This window comes from Chelonoidis abingdonii, chromosome 26, assembly GCF_003597395.2.
Source record: "Chelonoidis abingdonii isolate Lonesome George chromosome 26, CheloAbing_2.0, whole genome shotgun sequence".
Classification (NCBI taxonomy): Eukaryota; Metazoa; Chordata; order Testudines; family Testudinidae; genus Chelonoidis; species Chelonoidis abingdonii.
The window spans coordinates 4,925,690-4,949,542 of NC_133794.1; the positions used below are offsets into that span (position 1 = coordinate 4,925,690).

The 23,853-nt window shown below is 57.8% G+C and overlaps 2 protein-coding genes across 3 annotated transcripts; both read left to right on the forward strand.

Moving 5' to 3' along the window:
• The first annotated feature begins 487 nt into the window (after nt 1-487).
• On the forward strand, nt 488-3,330 carry RLN3 (relaxin 3). Its single transcript, XM_032780368.2, has 2 exons — nt 488-955; nt 2,604-3,330. The coding sequence occupies exons 1-2, from the start codon at nt 796-798 to the stop codon at nt 2,870-2,872; spliced, it is 429 nt and encodes a 142-aa protein (XP_032636259.1). The 5' UTR covers nt 488-795; the 3' UTR covers nt 2,873-3,330.
• A 2,266-nt stretch (nt 3,331-5,596) lies between these two features.
• On the forward strand, nt 5,597-20,656 carry IL27RA (interleukin 27 receptor subunit alpha). Of its 2 annotated transcripts, XM_032780360.2 has the most exons (15): nt 5,597-5,950; nt 9,660-9,769; nt 11,396-11,519; nt 11,777-11,937; nt 12,267-12,415; nt 12,962-13,115; nt 13,506-13,585; nt 14,153-14,348; nt 15,275-15,475; nt 16,200-16,301; nt 16,414-16,575; nt 16,979-17,107; nt 17,906-17,996; nt 19,162-19,258; nt 19,705-20,656. In XM_032780360.2, exons 2-15 carry the CDS (start codon nt 9,703-9,705, stop codon nt 20,008-20,010), a joined length of 2,019 nt encoding a protein of 672 aa, XP_032636251.1. In that variant the 5' UTR covers nt 5,597-5,950; nt 9,660-9,702; the 3' UTR covers nt 20,011-20,656. The 2 variants fall into 2 exon arrangements, with proteins under 2 accessions (XP_032636251.1, XP_032636253.1); XM_032780362.2 differs by lacking the exon at nt 17,906-17,996 and having other exon boundaries at nt 5,683-5,950.
• The last annotated feature ends 3,197 nt before the right edge of the window (nt 20,657-23,853 follow it).

Here is a 23,853-nt window from a genome sequence, read left to right on the forward strand (position 1 = left end):
GGCAGAGGCTGAGATTGGAATAGCTGTGAGCACCGCACAAACGGCTTTCTCCGAGCTTTCCCTATAAGGAATGGCCCATCTGCCATCCACAAAGCCTAGGTCCCCATAACAACTCCAGGGTTGGAGAGGGCAAAGCAGACAGACAAGGCTCCTGGGTCTGTCCCCAGCTCTACTGCTGACTGGCTGTGACACATCAGGAGAGTCCCAGACCTCTCTGTGCCTCAGTTTCCCCCCATGGTAAAATGGGGCTAATGATCCTCACAAGGGGTGGGAGAATCTGGTCCAAGGGAGCGGGGCCTTCAGGAGCTTACGACCTTCCCAGAAGTGCCGCGTGGGCAGCTCTGACCCCTGGCCTTGTTAGGGTGAGGGAATGACAGAGGGGTCTGAATGGATGATCCGTGCATGGATGGGGTGTGCATTTGTGTGTGTGTGTTTGAGAGAGAGGGAGCACACAGAGAGCTGGCGGGCGCCGTCTCTGACTCGCTGCCGCTGTCTGTCCCTCCGCCATGCGGCACGGCGATAACCAGCAAAAGGTTATCAGCGTCTCGCTCCCTGGCACCCAGGGCTGATGCCCCCCTGCTCCCCCGCGCCCCCGGAAAGGTCTCTGTGTGCCACTCGAGTGACTCGGCCAGCTAATTGGGGAGATAGCGCCAGAGCCGATGGCCAAAGGCCACCCTTTGTGCGGCGTCTCTGAGGGGCTCCTCAGCAGGGAGGGGGCGGGATGCTATAAAGGGTGCTGCAGTGGGGCTCAGGAAGCAGCTGTGAGCTCTTCTGGCCTCGGCGTCCCAAGCAGCCATGCAGAAGCTCCTCCTGGCCCTGGCTTTTGGGACGCTGCTCTCGGAGCTGAGGCTGGGGGCTGAGAGCCGGAACCCACCCTACGGCGTCAAGCTGTGCGGGAGGGAGTTTATCCGGGCTGTCATCTTCACCTGTGGGGGCTCCCGCTGGAGACGGGCAGGTGAGAAAGGGAGCTGGGAGGTGTGCATGGCTGCTGGGTACCCAACGGGAGGGGAGCGGGGTCTGCTGGTTGGAATGGGAGTGGGAGCTGAGAATCAGGACTCCTGGCTTCTATTCCTGGCTCTGGGAGAGAAGAGGGGTGCATGATGGGGGGCAGACTTGGGAGTCAGGACTCCTGGGTTCTATTCTTGACTCTGCCACTGACTTGCAGCGTGACTTCTTGTCAGCTCATGCCCCCACTCTGTGCCTCAGTTTCCGCACCTGTAAAACAGGGATCAGTGTCCCTACCTTGCTTCCCCGGAGGCGGGGATTGTGAGGCACAGTCCAGGCATGACTGAGTGTCTCCTTCTCCCAGCGCCGTCAGGGTAGGGGAGTAGATCGCTGCTCAGTTCTTAGGAGCAGCACAGGGAGCCCGTGTTGCCCAGAAGGGCAGATCTAGGGTCCCCCTCCAGCAGCTCCCAGAGCAGATTTGCTCCCATGACAAGTCAGAAACTGACGGCAATCTTTTCCCCATGGAAATTTGCCGGCACTTCCTGCCTTATCGCCCACCAGCTGGGGGGATCTGTGATGGGGTGTATGAACTCCGCGTGGCCAGGAACGGGTTACCACGCTGCATTGGCTCAGTCAGTCCTGCCCCGGTGTACCCAAAGTGAGCGTCAGCGCTGGAGCTGATCCTGGAAAGAAGCTGGGCTGAGGCCAGAAAGTGCCTGGAGGTCACAGCCTGCCAAGGTCTAGTCCTGACGTGGGGCTAGTGTTGGATTTGCTGCCTGGGACTTGTCTGTTGTTCCTGCTGCAAGTGCCAGACTGAGCCCTATTCCCGGCTCGGCCACCAGCCCCGCTGGCAGACCTTGGGCATGTCCCTTCCCCTCACCATGCCTCAGTTTCCCCATCTGTAGAATGAGGCTTTGATCTGTTCAGAGAGCAAGACCTTCAGGGCCGGGACTGTCTTTCCTCTTGTGTCCGTGCAGCACCTGGCACAATGGGGACCCTGCTCTTGGCTGGGGAGGAGCCAGGGTTCTGTGCAGCATTTGGTGTGATGGGGGGACCCGATCTCAGGGGTGGGGGGTGGTCTGGTGCAGTGGAGACACTGACCTTGTTTGAGGGGAGGGCGTGTCATCGGGGCAATGCCCACATGATGGGATGTGGGCTCCTGATCTCATTCAGGAGGGAGGTGTCTGTGACGTGACCGGTGTAATGGGGAATGCCAATCTTGGGGATGGGGTGTCTGTGCCATGCTCGGCACGATAAGGCATCTAGGTTTTACTTTTGCGCACCTAACAATACTGTTTAGGGAGTGACCTATTGGCAGTGTCTCTTGGGTCTTTAGGAGAGAGACTTGCATGTGAGAAAGAGAAAGCAGCGAGACCAGGATAATGTCAGATGGGAACACTGTGTGGCCACCTCTGCTGGCTGGAATCAGAACAGCTCACCTGTGTGTCATAGGCCCTATACTGCTAACAGTAAGAGGGAGATTTTTCTCTTCAATTCAAACAGAGAGGTCAGTGCTCTGGAGCAGGAATAACTGAGTTCTAGACTTGCTGTCAACAGGAAGTTGTGACCTTTCTGGGCCAGGTCCCCGGGTCTTCCTCTTCTGTTCTCTATGCATTAACCCCTTCCCTCCCACTTCCCTGTCTCCTCCTCTGCTGCAGGTGATCTTGATATCCTGAGCGGCCCCTCTGCAGAGGAAGACTCCTCAGAAACCGCCTCCAGCGAGTGGGATGCCAGCCACCTGCCCGGGATGCTGCCCCACCAAGATCTCTCCTCCAACTACCACGAGAGGCGGAGAGGCAAACTGGGCCGCGGCCTCACTGAGGAGAGCTGGCCTCTGGAGCGTGCCGTCCGGGACGTCATGGCTGGGCTGAGCGCCTCGTGCTGCAAGTGGGGATGCAGCAAAAGTGAAATCAGCTCCCTGTGCTAGAGGCAGGGGGTTGGGGCAAGGGGAGGGCAGGGCAGGGCAGGGTTTGGTGCAGGGCACCGCATGTTAGTACCAGGCCTTCAGCTGGCATCAGGGCAGCTCTGATTGGCACCAGCCCTGGGATCACGGCTGCACATAGAAACCCACCATTAAGCGCTCTGCAGTTGCCCAGCTCACTGGGAGCTCTGCCCGAGTGAGGACTGCATGGACCAGACTGTGGAAATGTATGTGACGTCAGACAGGGGTAATGTAATGCTGGGGGTGGCCCCTGGGGAGGGGGCAGTGGTGGACTCCAGGGTCCTGGGGCATATGGAGATTGGAGGCTGAGTTTCAATTTGGACACGAATAAGGAACCAGATGACAAATCTCGCCTCCGCCCTTCCCCTTCCAGTTGTGTCACCCCCACATTGCTGCTTCGTGTGCTTGTATTCAGGGTTAAATAAAAGATCAAAAGAAACAAAGGGTGTGAGAGGGAGTTGGGGATCGGGGCACACGCTGGAAAATCAGGGGCTGGACTTTCCCCAGAGCATCTCCTGCTGGGGCCGGAGTAGCCAGGAGTTCTCCCCCAGCTGGCACATCTGCCCCGCTCTCTATCCCGCCCCCTGGTGGGAGAAGCCAGGACTGCAATGGCTATGAGCTACCCTCCCACAGCTGGCACATCTGCCCCACTCCCTGCAACACCCCCTGCTGGGACTGGAGCACCCAAGAGCTCCCCACGCATCCAGCTCTTCTGCTCTGTTTCTCGGTGCCCACTGCTGGGAGAGGCTGGGGGTGGAGTAGCTGGTGCCCTAGCTATGCCCCATGGCCCTTTCTGGGGAAGCCCCTGGGCTGAGAATTCCCGTCAGGTTCTACCTCACTTCCCTGTGGGGGTATGTTTTGTGGCAAATTCCAGGAATGATTCTCCTCTTACGTCCCACTTCCAATTTGACCCTGCCGATCGATGAATAACAGCGAGGGTTAGGCAAGCTTGGTAAACACCACTTGCAAGGGACACTCTCAAAACCCTGTGCATGTCCTCTGTTTGTCCAGCCCCTAGCACAGCGGGGTCCTGCTCCATGACAGCAGTGCCTAGCCCCGTGGCTTGGATTCTTTGGCTGGTGGGCTGCAGGCTAGATAGTCAGTCTTCAAATCTGTGGGGCTGATCAACCCATCTGGTGGAGTCAGTTAGCTTAGTGCTTACCACTAGCACCCACTCCCCTCCCTGTGCTGGGGAGAGAACCCAGGAGTCCTGGTGCCCAACCCCCAGGTCTAATCCCTCAACCTCACTCCCTGTCAGAACTGGGAATAGGACCCAGGAGTCCTGACTCCCAGCCCGTCCCTGCTCTAACCACTTGACTCCACTCCCCATCAGAACTGGGAACAGAACCCAGGAGTCCTGGTGCCCAACCCCTTGGTCTAACCACTCCACCCCACTCCCTATCAGAACTGGAAATAAACCCAGGAGTCCTGGTGCCCAACGCACTGGTCTAACCACTCCACCCCACTCCCCTTCCTGAGCTGGGAATAGAACCCAGGAGTCCTGACGTTCCCTCTTTGCTTGCACGTGTCTCCTTGCATTGGAATCTCCTTAATGCAGGTGATTGCTAGCTGCACGTTAGTACGTTGTGTGGCACTGAACAAATACCCTTGCTTAGTGTTTGGATCAGGAAACGAGTTCTGGAGTGAACCGTTCTGCTCACTGCTGGGGGAGAGATTATGGGCTAGTGCAGGGCTGGCCAGCCTGAGCCTGAGGAGGAACCACAATTTACCCACATACATTCCCAAAGAGCCACAGGAATAGTCAGCAGCCCCCCATCAGCTCTCCCCGCCCCCAGCGCCTCCCACCCACCAGCAGCCCTGCCAATCAGCGCCTCCGCCTCCCTCCCTGCACCTCCTGATCAGCTGTTTTGTGGGGTGCAGGAGGCTCTAGGGGGAGGAGCGAGGGCAGGGCAGGCTCAGGGGAGGTGGAGGGAAGGAGTGGAGTTGGGGCAGGGCCTGTGGCAGAGCCAGGGGTTGAGCAGTGAGCACCCCTTAGGCCCATTGGAAAGTTGGCGCCTGTAGCTCCAGCCCCGGAGTCGGGTGCCTGTACAAGGAGCCGCATATTAACTTCTGAAGAGCCGCATGTGGCTCCGGAGCCACAGGTTGGCCACCCCTGAGCTAGTGCTTAGAGCAGGGGACTCGTGCGTCCAGACATCTGGTTTTGTCTCCGGCACTGGGAGAGGAGTGTGCTGTAGTGGTTGGATTAAGAGGGGACGGGAAGTGGGACTCGTGGACTCTGTTCCTGGCTGTGAGACGGGAATGTGAACTAGTGGTTAGAGCAGCAGCAGGGAACTGAAAAACAGGATTCCTGGGTTTTATGCCTATTGTTGGGAGGGGAGTGATGTCTAGTGGTTAGAGCAGGGCTGACTGGATGGTCTAGTGGTAAAAAAAAAAGAAGTTGGTAAACTAAACTCCCTGTGCTCCAGATCCATAGTGAGTCAGCTCTGCCTTTACTCTCATTTACTCTCGACGACACCCCTGGGGTGACCGGAAGTCAGGATTTCTGGGTTCTCGTCTTAGCTCCAATCGGCATGTGGGGGATCCTCGGCTCTGCTGCGCGGTGTGCGGTCACTGGCCTCTCCTCCTGGCCTGCGCCCCTTGTCTAGCAAAGACGCTAAACGAACCAGCCACCCGCCTTCCCGTGCTACCTCTGGGGGATGTGCGCCCCGAAGAGCCACCCACGCGATGCTGCAAACTTTCGGAAACTGTGACTGGGGGCTTGTTCCGGTGTCTCGGCAGCTGGTTTCAGGGCTGTGTGTGTGTGTGTGTGTGTGTCCGCACGCATGTCCTGTACAGCTTGCTCAGCGAGTGTACAGCCGAGCGCTTCCTGCTTCAGCACAGGCTCTTTCCTGTTCACTCGCCGCTGGCTGCTTTGTCCACATTCCCGCTCCCCAATGGATGGCGAGGGCTGGGAGGCCACCGGGCCCCAGAGACAGGCAGCAGGGACCGTGTGAGCCCCTGGCATGTGGTCTGATTTTGCCACCGTTTCCTTTCCCATCTGTTTCTCTGTTCCTTTCTCCTTTTACCACTGAAACTTGGCTGCAGACTCCAGCTTTGAAGCAAGTACGTGACTGGGGTTGCAGAGTACCTTGTGGAGGGGATTAAGGGACAATGCTGGGTGAGGGGTAAGGATGGGGATGGAGGGGGGGTATTGGGTTAAGGTGATGGGGCCCAGCTGTTCCCAGATCCAGATGTGTATGGGGGGGGGCTCTGCATTTCCTCCCCCCACCCCTCTGGGCAGGGAGGGCTGCAATGGAAGGGGAGTCTCAAAGGGTGGTCCGTGAAAGATCTCCCTGGGTTTCCATTTGTTTGGTTCGTGCTATGGAGTGTGTGGAAAGGAGGTCAGCAGGGGAGAAGAAGCACAAAGGGCTGCTTGACACAAGCTCTACTGAGTCCAAGAATCAGAACTCCTGGATTAAATTCCCAGCTCCGGGAGAGGAGTTTGGGCTCATGGTTCGAGGAATGGTGGCTGGAAGCCAAGATGCTAGGGGCTTTATCCCTGGCATGAGAAGGAAGTGGTGTCTAGTGGTTGGGGGTGGGAGTGCTCAGAATCAGGATTCCTGGTTTCCATGTCTAGCTCTGGGAGGGACTGTTAGGACCAGTGGTTAGAGGGGGGGGCGTGCAGGGCTGTAAGTCAGGTCTCCTGGTTTCCATGCCCAGCTCTGGGAGGGGAGCTGGAGTTAGAGGTGCAGCAGCCTGTGTGTCAGAATTACTGGGTTCTATCCCTGGATCCAGGGGGCAGTGGGATCTGGTGGTTAGAGCAAGCAGGGAGGGCTGGAAGTCAGGTGTCTGGTCCTATTCCCAGATCTGGGAGGGGAGCTGGCATTAGTGGTTTGAGGTGCAGAACTTCTGCATTTTACTCCTGGCTCAAGGAGGGGAGTGGGATCTAGTGGTTAGATCTGGGGGGGTGAGGCTGGAAATCAGGGTAAGAAAGACCATGACAACTGAAGTCAAGGTTAGTTTTTGCTCCAAAACCGGACTGCTCCAAACACTGAGCAGGATTCCAAGCCACCGGCTGAGACATTTCTACGGGTAAGGAGAACATCCCAGGGGGAAATCCTGGCCCTAGGGGAGCCCAAGAAAGTTACAACCTTCCAGCTTTGGGGCTGTTAGCCTATTAGGGGTCAGGAAGGACCTTTCCGATGGGCCAGTGATCCCCGCCCCCCCGTGGGGTTCTGGAACAGCAGGTGCCAGGCACTGTTGGGGTGGGCTCAAGATAGATGGACCTGGTGCTGATCCAGTCCAGCCTCTCCTATGTTCTGTCTGTGCATGCGAGCGAACTGAGGCCATGAAGAAGTGCCAGCTGGAGTGCCATTTCATCACCACGTCACTGGTTTCCCGTCAGATTCCCCCATTTCTTGCTGGGTTTTTATGTTTTGTTCTGCGCTTTTATTTACTTTTTTTTTTGCTTTCAACATTTAGAGCTCACCTCTGTGTTAGAGCTTTAGCCTGCCACCCATCACTGTGGACTCTGGGCACCTCCCATATTAAACTCATGGCAATAGCATGGCCCGAGCGGGTTTCATGGTGCCTCCAGCCCTTCCCCTTTCTGTGGGGTGAAATCTCTGCCTGGGGTTTAGTTTGTGGCCTTAATTTTTATTCATTTCCTTTGGTTGTTGGTGGCAGTTTTAGGAACTTTTGTCTCCTCCAGTATTTCCTTCCCCATGATAAGACTCTATGGATGACCAGGGAGCCTGTGCTCCCAGAGATGCTGATGAACCAAGAGGAAAAAACACTGATTTGTTTTAAAACAACAAGGAGTCTGGTGGTACCTTAAAGACTAACTTTAAGGTGCCACCGGACTTCTTGTTGTTTTTGTGGATACAGATTAACAGGGCTACTCCTGATACTGATTTGTTTATTTCATTAGTGCCTATTTAACTCAAATGCCCAAGGAGCAGTTAGGAGCAAAACTATGTGGGTTAAACCCTGCAATTCATAGAATCATAGAATATCAGGGTTGCAAGGGGCCTCAGGAGGGATCTAGTCCCACCCCCTGCTCAAAGCAGGACCAACCCCAACTAAATCATCCCAGCCAGGGCTTTGTCAAGCCTGACCTTAAAAACCTCTAAGGAAGGAGATTCCACCATCTCCCTAGGGAATCCATTCCAGTGCTTCACCACCCTCCTAGTGGAATAGTTTTTCCTAATATCCAACCTAGACCTGCCCCACTGCAACTTGAGACCATTGCTCCTTGTTCTGTCATCTGCCCCCACTGAGAACAGCCAAGCTCCATCCTCTTTGGAACCTCCCTTCAGGTAGTTGAAAGCAGCTATCAAATCCCTCCTTGTTCTTCTCTTCTGCAGACTAAACAAGGCCAGTTCCCTCAGCCTCTCCACATAACTCATGTGCTCCAGCCCCCTAATTTCTGTTACCCTCTGCTGGACTCGCTCCAATTTTTCCACATCCTTCTTGTAGTGGGGGGCCCAAAACTGGACACAGTACTCCAGATGAGGCCTCACTGATGCCGAATAAAGGGGAATGATCACGTCCCTCAATCTGCTGGCAATGCTCTTACTTATACAGCCCCAAATGCCGTTAGCCTTTTGGCAACAAGGGCACACTGCTGACTCATATCCAGCTTCTCGTCCACTGTAACCCCCAGGTCCTTTTCTGCAGAACTGCTGCCTGGCCACTCAGTCCTTAGTCTGTAGCAGTGCATGGGATTCTTCCGTCCTAAGTGCAGGACTCTGCACTTGTCCTTGTTGAACCTCATCAGGTGTCTTTTGGCCCAATCCTCTAATTTGTCTAGGTCTCCCTGGATCCTGCCCCTACCCTTCAGCGTATCTACCACTCCTCCCAGTTTAGTGTCATCTGCAGACTTGTGGAGGGTGCAGTCCATGCCATCCTCCAGATCATTAATGAAGATATTGAACAAAACCAGCCCCAGGACCAACTCTTGGGACACTCCACTTGAAACCGGCTGCCAGCTAGACATGGAGCCGTTGATCACTACCCGTTGAGCCTGACGATCTAGCCAGCTTTCTATCCACCTCATAGTCCATTCACCCATCCCATATTTCTTTAACTTGCTGGCAAGAATACTGTGGGAGACCATATCAAAAGCTCTGCTAAAGTCAAGGAATAACACGTCCACTTCTTTCCCCTCATCCACGGAGCCAGTTATTTCCTCATAGAAGGCAATTAGGTTAATCAATTAAACAATAACAATCAGTAATGACTTGCTAGCTCTTATCTAGTGCTTTTCATCCTAATTAACATGGCACACATTAAATGGATGAAAACCGGGTTACGTGACAATTCTCAAACGTAAGTGGGGAATGAGCACCAAGCTGGTTTGTTTCCAGTGCAGTCCAGCCGGGATTAGCTCTTGGCTCATCTATCTAGCAGCCCAAGGTCTAACAAGAGTGAATGACTGGAAGCTGGAGCTAGACAGATTCAGACTGGCAGGAAGGCGTTGTTCTTTAACAGCGAGGGGGGTTGATCACTGGAACTACTTACCCAGGGTCGTGGTGGCTTCTCCACAGCTGACAAGTTTTCAGTCAGGACTGGATGTGTTTCTAAAGGCTCTGCTCTAGGAGTTATTATGGGGGATGTTCTCTGGCCTCAGACCAGATGACCACAATGGTCCCTTCTGGGCTTGGGCTCTACGACTCAGGAGCTCTCAAAGCACAGGATCGCCAGCCCTCTTTCACAGATGGGGACCCTGTCAATGAAAGGCAGAGAGAGCCCTCAGGAGACCCGTGGCAAAACCAGAGGGGGCCAGATCTGCTGCGCTAAGGTGGTTACACCCTTGCTCCTTGCCTGCCAGGTTGCTGACCAGCTCCCTGTGCTCCCCATGCGGCCCTGGCGCCATGAGGAAGAGATGGAGGGGAACGTGGCTCCTGCTGCTGGCACTGAAGACCTTTGGGTTTCAGGAAGGTGAGAGCTCAATTTCAATGTCCCAGGACACCCAAGTCCTGGTTCTGGTTTTGTCTACACTGGGGTAAATCAGCAGTGACTCCTAAAGAGTCGCTTGCCACGCACAGATGGAAAGCCAGTCTGGGTGCTGTCAGGATCAGACCCCTGCTTTGCCTGAGGCTCAGTCCCAGGCCCCGTACCCACCAGGCTGCAACAGTCCTGCCCCTGCTCCCGGCAGCACAGACCTCCCTCCCCCATTGACTGAAGGGAGTTAGCCCCCCTGCTCTCTGCAGCACAGGACCCCATGCACCACACCGGAGACAGCACTGTCAGAGGGGAGAGAGACACCCCCACTCCCAGCCTCAGCTGCTTCCTGACTTTCCCATCCAGCAGGCCCAGCTCTGCTCAGCGTGCGCAGCTGGAAAGCCAGTGAAAGAGGATGTAGGTTACCTCCACGGGCAGATAGCCTCTCCCTCCCCCTGGCCACACCACACCGGATTGCTGGCGCCCTGCGGTTTATAACTGTCTGACTTGGTGGGACCCATGTGGTGGGGGACAATGACAGAGGCTTCTGCTATCACAGGCGGGCCAGAGATGCAGCTGCTGCAGACAGACAGAGGAAGGCTCTGGAAATGCCCCCGCCCGGGCCCCCCTCCCCCTGAGAGGGGGACAAGCTCAGCAGGAAGAGCTGAGCTAGATTAAGGCAGGGAATGGGGCATTTTAACAGAGACTGAGTGACAGCCCAGCCATCTGCAAGTCAGTGCTCGGGAGAGGGGGCTCAGGACTCCTGGGTTCCATTCCCAGCTCTAGGGGGACAGCGGGAGCTAGTGGTTAAATGGGGCGGGGGCACTGGGGCTCAGGACTCCTGGGTTCTGTTCTCGGCTCCAGGGCGGGAGTGGGAGATAGTGGTTAGATGGGGGGACACTGGGGCTCAGGACTCCTGGGTTCTATTCCTGGCTCTGGGGGAGAGCAGGAGCTAGTGGTTAGACGGGGGGGGGGGTACTGGGAATCAGGACTCCTGGGTTCCATTCCCAGCTCTGGGGGGAGGAAGTGGGAGCAGGAGCTAGTGGTTAGATGCAGGGCACTGGGAGTCAGGACTCCTGGGTTCCATTCCCAGCTCTTGGGGGAGAGCGGGAGCTAGTGGTAGGTGGGGCGGGGGTACTGAGGCTCAGGACTCCTGGGTTCTGTTCTTGGCTCCGGGGCGTGAGCAGGAGCTAATGGTTAGATGGGGGGGCACTGGGAGCCAGGACTCCTGGGTTCTATTCCCAGCTCTGGGGGAGAGCAGGAGCTAGTGGTTAGACAGGGCAGGGGCACTGGGAGCCAGGACTCCTGGGTTCTGTTCTCAGCTCCAGGGCAGGAGTGGGAGCTAGTGGTTAGACCAGGGGGGGCACTGGGAGTCAGGACTGTGGGTCCTGTTCCCAGCTCTGGTGGTGGGGGAGCAGGAGCTAGTGGTTAGATGGGGGGACACTGGGAGTCAGGACTCCTGAGTTCTATTCCTGGCTCTGGGCAGGGGAGGAGAAGGGTCTAGGAGGCAGGTTACTGGTTATTGCCCAGGATCCCTGGGGCCAGTCCCACTCAGGCTGGATGGAAGCATCCAAGCTCCTGGCCTCCCCAGACAGCTTCAGGTTGACGTGTGCTTGAGTGCAGGTGACCCAGAGGAACCCACAGGGCTGGAGTGTTACCAGATGGGCCCCAGCGGGGGCATGAATTGCACGTGGACCAGCCCTGAGGCTAACACCACCTACACCCTCCACTACCAGAGCCTGAAGTTGTGAGTATAACCCCCTGCCTGGGGAGAGGGTGCCCAGGACAGCTCCTCAGCTTTACCCCCAGCTCAGGGAGGGGAGGGGGGTGCAGTGGCCAGAGCATGAGCTGGGAGCCAGGACTCCTGGGTTCTATTCCCAGACCTGGGAGGGATGGGGGGGTCTTGAGATTAGAGGAGTGGGAGGTCTTGGAACCAGGACTCCTGGGCTGTCTGCCTAGCATATGTGCCGACTCATCAGTTTATTCCCTGGGTTCATCTGCCAGCAAACGCAACCAGACGCGGAGTTCCCAGGCCCCCACTGGACAGAACTGGGTGGTGATTGGAAGAAGCAGCCTGACACACAATGAGAACTATGCCGTGTGGGTGGAGGCTGGTGACGGGACCCAGGTCACACCAAGGCTAACTCTGACCCTGCACAAGATAGGTAACCCAGAAGCAGCCCAGCTCCTCCCCTGCCCCTAGGAATGAATGGTGGGGGTGGGAGGATTGGGAGATGGGGGGGAGGCTGTTGGGCCCCATCAGGAATTTGTGTTGACTTCATTTTGATGCTTTCCATTTAAAATCCTCTAGACCTCAACCAGCTGTTTCACTGACAGGCTGGGTGCAGTGATTAGATTGGGTGTGGGTGAGGCTGGGAACCAAGACTCCTGGGTTCTAGTCTCATTTGTGGGAAAGGAGTGGAGTCTAGTGGTTAGGCCTGGAAGGCAGGGGTTTTGGGTCCTACTTTCCTTTTATCCACTGTGTTGGTTCCAGTGAAGCCGGATCCCCCTGTACTGAGCCTAGTGGATGTGACCCCTGTGGTCACGGTGACCTGGACAAACCCCCACTGGCCCCAGCATTTCTCCCTGAATCTGGCCTGCCAACTTCGCTACCGGGTGTCTGGGACCCGCAACTGGACCAGGGTGAGTCTGCGTGGCAGGATTGCAAACTGTGCCGGGGGAGAGGGGGTTTGAGAGACAGGGCTTCCTCTGGGATAGCAGCCTACTACTGCTGCTAGATAACAGAGCTCCTCCTTCAGCTCAAGTAATGGAGGGCTGCAATCTGGTGCTACAGACTCCTGGGTTCAAATCCTGCTCATAACATAGCAGGCCCTATTACATCTTCTGCTGACTGGGGGCAGCTGTAGAGCGACAGGTGCTGATTCCTAGTTACGCTAAGGCCCATCCACCCCTTAAATTGGGATGGCCTAGCCACTGCAGAATTCCTGCTGCATCGGAGTCTCACTGGCTAGGGTGGAGCCGGCGTACAGGCCAAAAGTCACCATGTCAGCCACTGAGTCTTAATCAGCTGGGCTGAACAGCTCAGGGGAGCATTAGATCCCGCTCCCCTCCCAGAGCTGGAGACAGACTCCCAGCCCCTCTACTCTAACCACTGGACCCCTCTCCCCTGAGAGATGGGGCTCCAGAGCCCTGCGGCCCCCTCTCTCTGTGTGCCATTCTCCCTGACAGGTTCATGAGGAGGATGTTGAGCCCAACAGCTACGAGTTCTCCAGCCTGGAGCCTTTCACGGCCTACGAGGTGCAGGCTTGCTGTATCCCCGAGGACCGGAAGGGCTTCTGGAGCGACTGGAGCCCGTCCCAGACCTTCCAGACCCCTGAGGCTGGTACGGATGGCCGTGAGCTCCCCAGAGGAAAACGCCTGCCTGCGGAGGAGGGTCACACGTGGTGTAGTCAGCAGGACTCCGGGGTTCCAGTGACTGGAGCGGGGGGCTGGAAGTCAGGACTCTGGGGTTCCGTTCCCAGCCCTGGGGTGGGAGGGGGTCCAGTGGCTGGAGCTGGGGGCTGGAAGTCAGGACTGTGGGGTTCCGTTCCCAGCCCTGGAAAAGGTCTCCTGGCAATGCTAAATGCAGAGGCCTGTCCTGCCCCGGGCAGTCAGGGAAACACTCCTCTTGGGAAAGGGTCCCAGTGCTTTCCTAGCTCTGGAGAGCTCCTGTCGTAACCTGTACACGCCCCCTGCCCTGGAGCGACCCCAGTTTTTTCTCTGTTGTCCTTAGCCCCGCTGGGCCTGGTGGACGTGTGGCGAGTGGCCAGCCCCCCTGAGTCTGGAGAGCCCAGCCTGCTGCTGCTGTGGAAGGTGAGACCTGCCCGGGCCCATCACTGCAGGCCCCTGTGCTTAGCTCACTGCAAACCAGGAAACAAAGGGGTAGAGTACAGCAGAATCTTCCCATCGGTGCCCGGAGGTCCCAGCCGATTGGATAAGCTCCGCTGTAACATGACTAGGGGCATGCACCCTAGTGCCCTGGCCAAATTCTGATTGGCTTTCCCTCCCGAACACGCCTGGAGCCTCTACTTCCTGTCCTAAACCGATGAGCTGTGTGTTCATGCAGCTGCTAAGCAGTGGCCATGTTCCACCCCAAAGATGGCTGCATTGCAGGGGTGGCTAGGGTGACCAGATGTCCTGATTTTATAGGGACAGTCCTGATTTTTGGGGTTCTTTCTTATATAGGCTCCTATTACCCACCCCCCCAACTGCCTGTCCCGATTTTTCACATTTGCTTTCTGGTCACGCTTGGGGTGGCCCAGGTTGTTCCCAGGCACTTGGGGGCCTAGCGATGGCAAGCACAAGGGGTGGCCACATCTGGAGGGTGGGGGATGGGATACTCATCCGTTTGCATTAACCCTTTGCTGGATTCCCGACCAGCCGCTCAATTCTAAAGCAGCCAGGGGAGTCATTCGCAGCTACAGCCTGGCCTTCTGGAACGGCAGCGACAGCCCCGAGAGCCTGGAGTTCCCCTGCTGCAGTGTGAGCCTTCCCTCCAGAACCACCCGCGTCTGGATCTCGGCAAACAACCATGTCGGGCAGACGCAGCCTGCCAACCTCAGCTTGGAGCGGCAGGGTACGGCCGCACGGGGGCCTGGGCCAGCCCATTCCCTGCCCACTGAGCCAGACTGTCCCCTGCCGCAGGGTTGGATGGGAGCCGGCGCCCCTGTCATGGACTGCCCGGGCGATGCTCTGCAACTGCTCCCCAAAAAGCCAGGCAGGACTTTGGGGAGCCTCCTCTCCCTCAGAGCAGACTGTCTGCAGGGCAAGAAGCTCACACGGCTTCACCTCCTGGGTCTCTCCTAGGAGAATTCAGCATGTGCCCCTCCGTGCACTTCCCACAGCGAGCCTGGCCAGGCGCAGGACCTGGTGACTTCCCCAGGACCCCACCTCCACTTTGCAGTCAGACATGACTCTTAACCAGCCAGTAAAATGGAGGTTTATTAGATGACAGGAACAGGGTCTAAAACAGAGCCTGTAGGTACAGAGGACAGGACCCTTCAGCTGGGTCCATCCTGGGGGGCAGCAAGCCAGACAACTCCGTCCGCCCTCACTCCTTATCCCCAGCCAGCTCCCAAACTGAAACCCCCTCCAGCCCCTCCTCTGGGCTTTGTCTCTTTCCCGGGCCAGGAGGTCACCTGATCTCTTTGCTCTCCCCCCCTTTAGCATCTCCTTTGCAGGGGGGAAGGGCCCGGGACATTAGCTGCCAAGAGACAGAGGGTCGGCCAGAAACTGAGGCACCCACGCAGTATTCAGAGGAAACATTAAGAACAGTCCCACTTCATCACAGCCTCCTAGAGGGGAAAGGCTCTGTGCCTCATTTCCTGTCCCCATCCCCACCCCCGAAACCAGCCAGTCCCCCCACCCTGGGCTGAATCAGGGCCAGCGTCCCTTAGAGGGAAAGGACCCAAGTCCCATTCCTGCAGCATCCCTAACCTGGCGCAGGGGGGACCCAGAGAACGACTGCCCTCGCCCAGTGATGGATCCTGTGGTTTCCCCCAGATCTGCCTGCGCCGGCAGAGGTCCAGGTTGCAGCCGTGCATGGGCAGGATCTCCGCGTTACCTGGGAGCCCAGCAAGGACTCTCTGGAAGGGGAGCCCACGGAGTACCTGGTGGAGTGGGCCGAGGAGTGCAGCAGCTCAAAGGCGGCATCCCTGGACTGGGTGCGCAGGCCAGCTGGCACCCACAGTGCCCTGCTGACAGGTACGGGGGGAGCCCGGCTACAGAGGCCTCTGCATGCCACAGCATGGGGCCAGGGGGCTGCTTCGCCCTGCCCCACGCCTGACACTCTGCTGGGAAAACTCAGAGCCTGAGCAACTGCCAGGCCCTTTGCACGTGTGAATGAGGGCTAGTGGTTAGAGCGGGGGGGGGTTGGGAGTCAGGAGTCCTGGGCTGTATCTCTGACTGTGGGTGGGGTCTAGTGGTTAGAGCATGGGGGGCTGGAAGTCAGGAGTCCTGGGCTCTATCTCTGGCTGTGGGTGGGGAGTGGGGTCTAGTGGTTAGAGCAGGGGGAGCTGGGAGCCAGGACTTCTGGGTTCTATCTCTGGCTGTAGGTGGGCAGTGGGGTCTAGTGGGTTAAAGCAGGGATAGGACAGGAGTCAAGGCTCCTGGGTTCTATTCCCAGTTCTAGAAATGGGGAGTAGGGTCTAGTGGTTAAAGGAGGGAGGGCTGGGAGCCAGAACTCCTGGGCCCTATCCTGGCCCCATGCACAAAAATTGCTGGGTGCCTCAGTTTCCCCATTTGTAAGATAAGCCTCGGAACCCTGCTGCACTGAGGATGGGGAGGGGAGCCCAGAGTTGTGGGGCTTAGTTGTGAGGTGCCCGAGAAGGGCAGGGAATTTCTACTTTGTGCTTCTAAGCCAGCGACCGCTCAGATTGGCAGCTTTCCCTGGGAACTGACGCTGTCTCCCTTCGCTCCCCCGCCTCAGGTGACTTCAGATCCCAGGTGCCATATCAGGTCCGCGTGTACGGGCTGTACCCCGGGGGCTTTGGTGCATCGGCCCCTATCCGAGCCTACACCCAGGAAGGAGGTAGGTGTGTAGCCCTGTCCCACCTTGATTGGCACCACGCTGGCAGCTAAGGAAGGGGGGATGGATAGTGCTGGCTGTCCCTCACAGCCCATCCCCTCTCCTTTCTCCCAAGTGCCATTGGCAGGGCCCCGGGGCCTGCAGGATCATAGTGTCTCCAAGGAGGCATCTGTCATCTCCTGGGAGGCAATCCCCCTGGCGCAGCGCAACGGGCACATCACTCACTACACCCTCTACCTCGCCATGCCCACAGGGAGCACTCAGATCTACCAGCCCAGTAAGTGCCACCCTGTGGGGCTGGGGTCCCTCCCCATGGATCTGGGGTGCTGTGGGAACAGGCAACCCCCCCCAGCAGCGTGGGCCTGGTGGGAGCTGAGCTGATATCTCAGGGGCGGCAGCAGCTGGAGTTGGACCTGGGGGTTTCCGAGCTAAAGGAGTCGCTCCCTCTGCCAGCAGCAGTAGTGAGACTTTTATCCTCTATGTAAGCTGGCCACTAGAGGGGGTGCTAGTGAAGACAGGAGCAGAGCCAAGTCTGGGGAGTGGAGAAGGAGCATTTGCCTCAGATAGGATGGGCAGCTGTCCCTTCCCCTGCTGTCTGACCTGGGAGAGGTGGGCCTGGGGGCAATGGGAACACGGAGACCTCAGGCCTCCCAGCTCACACATCTCTCGTCCCTGTGCAGTTGGTGCTACAGAGACAAGCTACAACCTCTCGGGTCTGGAACCCGGCACCTCCTACCAGCTCTGGATGACGGGCTCCACCTCGGCTGGGGAAGGAAACGCCAGCTCCATCCACCTCTTCCACACGCCAGGTGGGGGCTAAGCAGGGTCCGGCGGGTCAGTGCTGGGATGGGAGCCCCTTTGCAGGGAGCGGGGTGCTTTCCCCACACACTCCACGCTGGCCCGGCTGTCAGCAGCACTCAGGGGATCAGCTGCGGTGTCCCAGCCAAACTCCACCTCGGGTGGTTTCAGTTCAGCCTCCCGTGCAGTTGCAACCAGATGCAGGATTCTCCTTCACCTCAAGTGTGCAGCAAGCTGTGTGGCTCTTTGTCACCTGCCGCGCCTCACCCCAGAGGCAGGAGTATCTTAGCGCCGGGTTAGGGATAACTGTGTGAACAGCTGCCGTGCCCCACCCCAGAGGTGGCTGCATCTCAGTGCTGGCAGAGCAATTCCCATGCACTGGTGCTGTGTGCCAGCCACACAGCTGTTGTGTGTGTCATGTTCCACCCCAGAGGTGGCTGCATCTCAGTGCTGGCAAAGCAATCCCCATGCACTGGTGCTGTGTGCCAGCCACACAGCTGTGTGTGTGTCATGTTCCGCCCCAGAGATGGCTGCCTTTTGGGATTGTCAGAGGAAAGGATCCAGGAGGTTACCCTAGCCTTGTCCTTTCCTGCTGGGTCATCCTCTCACCCTATGCCCCTGTAACGTGGCTGGGGGAGGGCAGAGGTCTGCGTGGCTCAGATCCTGTTGCAGAGCGGTGCCGTGTTAGGGCTGGGTGGACCCTGCCCTCTCTGGGCTGCGTGGGGCTCTCCCCTGAGCTGGGGGGCAGGTAAGAATTGAGGGACAGAGTCACTCAGGCTTTCTCCCAACCCTGCTCCCTCTCCCTGCAGATTCCCGCTGGGAGACTGTCCTGGCTTCCCTCCTGGCAGTGGGATTCCTCCTTTTCCTCGCCTGCGTCCTGGGAGCTGTCCTGCATGTGCAGTAAGAATGCCAGGCAGTTGGTGGGGGAGGGGAGCGGGCCCCCACGCAGGGTGCTAGGTCATCATGGACGGTGCTTTTAAGTCGGAGGGAGCCCACGTCGTGCCGTGCTCTGTCCTGCTCAGTGGTGGCTGGAGCACGCAGCCAGAGCCAGGCAACTGGTGAAAAATGCAGAGCCAGCGGCGCCAGCACGTTGGGCAAATCTAGATCTGGTTGCCAAGCTGAGCATCATACATGCAAAAAAACCTACCCAAATTAAGTGTTAAAATATTTCCATTTTTTCCCGGCTCTGAGCAGCTTTGGGTTTGGAAACGTCCTTCCGCGTCGGTTTTGGCAAATGCAGGAACGTTCCTGGGAGCACGAAAGGCAATTGCAAGGGTTCAATTCACCCCGAAAGATGCTTTCCCACCCAGAATGGGGGGGGGTCTGGCCTTTGCCATTAGCTGCAACTGTTGAAAAAACCTCAGATTTGGTTCCACCCAAAATCAATTTTTTTTTTTGCGGGGGGGTTGGAATTGCCAGAGAGCCGAAAACGCCAGAGCAAGGTGACTAATCCTGCTCTAGCATTAGCTACCAGAGCTGGCTTGGCTATAGACGCCCTCCAGCTTCTAGATCCCGTGGCTCTGGGTTCAATCCCAACTGCCCACAACCCCCCCTGCCTCCCAGCAGTGAATGGACACATGCCCAGCACCAAGGGGGGGCTGGGGTCCTTAACCCCCTCTCTTCTGTAGTATCTGAGCCCCTGGGATCGAACAAGCCAGAGCCACAGAACTGTGGGCTGAGATCCGCCAAACTCGTTTCATGCAACAGGGCTGTTCCTCCAGCTCCCAGTCTGGGCCGGGTGAGGAAGCTAGTGAGTGGGAGAGACAGCTGGGGGAATACATTTAAATGGGGTGCCTGGGAGAGTGACAGGGGAAGGCATCTCTGGTGGGGCTAATTTACGCAAATGAGGTAACGTATTGATCTAATTTATGCAAATGACGCACTCCGTGCAATGAGACGTTGCATGTTTATCAAGTGTTCAAATCAAGGCGTGCCATGATTTGCGTAACACCTCGCAGGGGCTGGCCCCACTCAGTCAGGCAGTCTCCGTACCCCATTGCTGCCCCCCCTCCACCCCAGCTTTCACCCTGGTGTTAAAAAACCTTCCTCTCTCTTGCGCCCACAGGCTGCTGGACCTGTGCCAGAAGGTGCTGCCCAGCTGGTGCTGGGAGAATGTCCCAGATGCCACCCACAGCAGGATTGAACTCTACGAGATGGACAGGGTGAGATGGGGTGGCCCGGGCTAGGATGCATGACACACCCTCGTCGTATGCAACGGGGCCAAGGAGGCAGTTCGGACGAGCCAGACCTGGACAATCAGGGGTTGGGGAATGGGGTCTAGTGGTTAGAGCAGGGGGGCAGAGAGCCAGGACTCCTGGGTTCTATCCACAGTTCTGGGAGAGCAGAGCGGTCTAGTGGTTAGAACAGGGGGGGCTGGGAGCCAGGACTCCTGGGTTCTATCCACAGCTCTAGGAGGGCAGTGGGGGCTAGTGGCTAGAGCAGCAGGGGCTGGGAGCCAGGACTCCTGGGCTCTCTCCCCAGCTCTGAGAGGGCAGTGGGGGCTAGTGGTTAGAATGGGGGGGGGGCAGGGAGTCAGGACTCCTGGGTTCCATGCCCAGCCTTGACACTAGGGAGTGAGATGGCTGCTCTCATGCTCTGTTTCCTCCAGGATCCCCACAGCTTCAGGGGGCCTTTGGCGCAGGACCCGGACGCGGAGGAGCCCTCCATCACCGAGCTCGATATTGCAGAGCCAGCAGACCACGTGAACCAAGGCTACTCAGCTCTGCCACAGCTGGAGTCTCCTGTGCCTGCCCTGCCCCACAGTAATGACTGGACCGGGAGCAAGCCCAGGACAGAGGAGCTGGGGCCAAGCAGCACCCCCCTGGAGGAGGCGTGGGGACAGCAAGCCCCGGTCATCTCTGACTATGAGAAACATTTCATGCCCACCCTGGAGGAGGTGCTGGGACTGACCTGAGCGATGCGGCTGGGCAAGAACCACCAGCCCCACCCAGCACTGCCCCAGGCGCTGAGGGAGACCCAGCTGGGCCCACCTGGCTGGAAGGGCCAAAGACTGGGACATGGGGTCTTTCCCCTGTAGGGGGCGCCGGCTCCAAGCTCAGGTTGGGGCAGGGAATGGGATGGGGAGACCTTCCCCTGTAAGTGGTGCTGGCTCTGCAGTGAGCGAATTGTCCCTGTCTGGTGGACTGTTTGCTTATATAATGGGTCCCTCCTAGACAACCTCCCCAGCAGGCTGCCTTAGCGGACAGGCCAAAGACTGAATGGCCCATGGAGACCGAGTGCCTCTCCGGACTCCCAACCCCCTCTGCTCTAACCACTACACACACTACTCCTCTCCTGGAGCTGGGGATAGAACCCAGGAGTCCTGACTCCTAGACCCCTTGCTCCAACCACTAGACACCACCCTCCTCCCAGAGTCTGTGACAGACCCTAGACCCTGCCCATCTAATCACCAGCAGCCCATCACCCTGGTATCAGGGCCACCTTAGTTTCCCACCTCCCTAAGCCAGCCCTCTCCCCATACTCTGGTCCTGCTGTAGCCCGGAGCTCCACCACATGCAGTTGTCTGTATTTTTTTACCTATATACATGTTTTTAACCTTGGCTCTCATTGCCACAAGCAAAGCAGCGGCTTTCCTGGCGGGACCCCAACGGGTCTGGGCAGGGTCAGGCGCACCTGTGACCCGCTGCCTCCTGCCTGGCATTCAGAAGCTGCAGAAAGCACCAAGCTCACTACAGGAGCTGGGCGCCCGGCTAGGAGCACCGCAGCAGCCAGTCTGCAGAGCTGGAGAGCCAGGGCTGGGCGGCTGTTGGGGGGCTGCATTGTGGGTGGAAGAGTCAGCCAGTGGGGTGAGCGAGAACCTGGAACCCGAGTGCTGAGGGGCTCAGGGGTAAGTGACCTGGAGGTGACGTCCCTGCAGGGTGGACTAGGAAATTATGGTTGGACCAGCTGGGCTCTCCTGACCACTGAATTGGCCAGCAAGAGAGACTGGGTTCCCTTTAGAGTGGACCAAGGGAAATTTGTCCTGCCACAGCGCAGGAGCTGCCTTATTACAACACTTAACGTCAACTGCCTGGGAGGGAGGGAGCCTGAGTCCCATTTTACAGATGGGGAAACTGAGGCACAGAGTGCCTGGGCTAAGGTCACACAGCATGGCAGTCATGGACACAAGCTTAGGACCCAGGAGTCCTGCTGCCCACTCCCCTTCTTTAACCACTAGCTCCTACTGTCCCCCCAGAGCTGGGTTGGGAACCCAGGCCTCCTGCTGCCCAATTCCCCAGACTTGCCCCTGGAACCCAGGCCTGCTGCCTGAGGCCCTGAGAGCACGGCTGCAGCTTGCCCAGACTCAGAGTGGCAGAGTGAGGTGCTGGGCTCCAGGCCTTCTGGCTGCTACGCCAAAACCGCAAGAACATCCTTCCTTTCGGGCGAGTTGCAAAATACGTGAGATGTTGCAACCTTCCCTGGCAGCGCACAAGGGTGGGACGGGCTCTGCTTCCCCAGCCCAGGGCCCGGCTCTGCTTCCCCAGCCCAGGGCCCGGCTCAGAGCTGCTGCACCCAGCATTCCTCCAGCAACACCCACCGTGCCCTCGGAGCACTGGGAGCTGCACAGCCGGGCAGGTCTCTGTATTCAGCATGTGTCCCTGGCACCCTGTGCACACCAGACACTTCAGCCCTGCGCCTGCCTCAGTCACTTTGACTCAACGGGGTGAGCAGGCAGCGCAGAGGAGGGCGTGTGGGAGTCGGGGGGGGGGAATTGGCCCTGCAGCCCTCCCTGATGGGGGGTGGGTGGGAGTTGCGCTCAGTTGGCAGGGGTAGGAAAGGCCCTGGGTGCTCCTGAGAGATGAAGGGAGGGGTTGGGACCTGCATCGGAGGGGACCTGAACTGAGCAATTGCTTGGACTATACAGGACTGTGGCCCTTAAGAGACCACCCTCCATGTGGGACAATGAGGTGAACCCCTTAATATTGTAACAAGCTGGCGAACACAGGTAATGCCACTGCTCTCTGCTGGTTTGGCTTAGCCATGTGTCATAGGCCCTGCATCGCTCACAGCGATTCCCCTTCAGCGCCAGGAGCTGAGTTCCTGTCTCACTGCTACAGCTGACTGGTAACAATCCTCAGCTGCAATGATGTGCATTCACAGGGCGGGGCGCTGCCCCGACACAATGAAATAAGCCCTATCCGAAAAAGCTCACAGTCTAAACAAGGGAAACCGAGACACACAGCAATGAAGTCACTTGTCTAAGGTCATGGAGTGAGGCCATAAGTCAGGAATTGAATCCAAGTGTCCTGAGTCCCTACTAAGGACCTTAAGCATGAGGCCAACACTTGGCAGACATCAAACCAAGGTGGGGGGGGGGGATTTTAATTTCATGCCCAGCCTATTGGGCAGAGAGAAGAGGGAGATATTCCTCCCCCAGATGAAAAAGACCTGCCCCCTGCAACAGATCTCAATTCACTTGACTTTAACCGCCGCAGCCTCACTGGGATATGCTGAATTCCAACCTGTGGGGAAACCTGGACCCATTCACAACCCCCTGCTCAGCCCCTGGGAAGCTCCCAGCAGTGAACTCCCACTGACTTCATTCAGGAGCCGGGGCCAGAGCCTCAGCGGGTGTCAAACAACCCCACACGGCCAATGGCGCTACCTTTAGCTACACCAGCTGGAGATCTGGCCCCATCCACTCCAGCAGCTCCGTAAGCGTTTAAAACGGACAATCCAGGCTTAGGCGAGACGCTGAGCATCACCCCGTGGTGTCTGCCCAGCAGCCTGTGCTCAGAGCTGGCAGCTTGTTCAGGGGGAGATTTGGCCCTGGGGGAAGGTTTCATTAGGGTGAGGGCAGCAGCAGGGCCCTGAGTGATGGAACAGTCTGTGCTGGCAGAGACAGAGGCCCCGGGGCTGGGCAGGATTCTGGTCTCCCGCTGTCACAGCCCAGACTGCAGCACTGGGGCTTGAAGCTGCTGCCCCCATCTGCACTCTGAAGGCTGAAATCAGGGCAGCCCCACACGAGAAGACAAGCCCAGATGTGGAACTAGTGCTGCAAAGCCAGAGTAACAGCATTGAGGGCCAAGGATGCTCTGGGGTGCAAATCTGGAGTCGCTGACTCCCAGCCCCCCACAGCCTCTAACCACTACACCACACTCTCCTGCCATGGCTGGGGCTAGAACCCAGAGGTCCAGCCTCCCACCATCCTGCTCCAACTTACTAGAGAGCTGAGAACAGGAGGCAGGGTCCTGACTCCCAGTCCACCACTGCAATGCACTTGACCTCACTTGTCTCCCAGAGCTGGGACCAGAACCCAGGAGTCCTATTCTCAGCACTGGGAGGGAAGGTGTATTGCTGAGGGAGGCGACCTTAAAGGTGGGAGCAGGGATTCCCTAGGTCAACCTTCCTCTCTCTGAAATGGGGATAATCCCCATGCTTGATGCCTGTTATTAGATCAGGGCACAGACCCCGACCGAGATCAGAGTCTCTCTCAGGCTGGGTGCTGCCCAGACCCTGACTGAGATCAGGGATCTCACTGTGCTGGGCACTGCACAGACACACAGTGAGAGACAGTCCCTGCCTGGCAATGCTCACTGAGACAAAGAGGGTGGGAGGCGAAACTGAGGCCAGAGAGGGGACGGGACTTGCCTAACGTCACCTAGCAGTAAAATGGCAGAGGTGGGCACAGAACCCAGCAGACCATCACCGGGTAGGGTGACCAGATGTCCCGACTGTTGGGTCCTATTACCCCCCACCCCCATCCTGATTTTTCACACTTGCTGTCTGGTCTCCCCCACACAGTCACAAGCAGCGA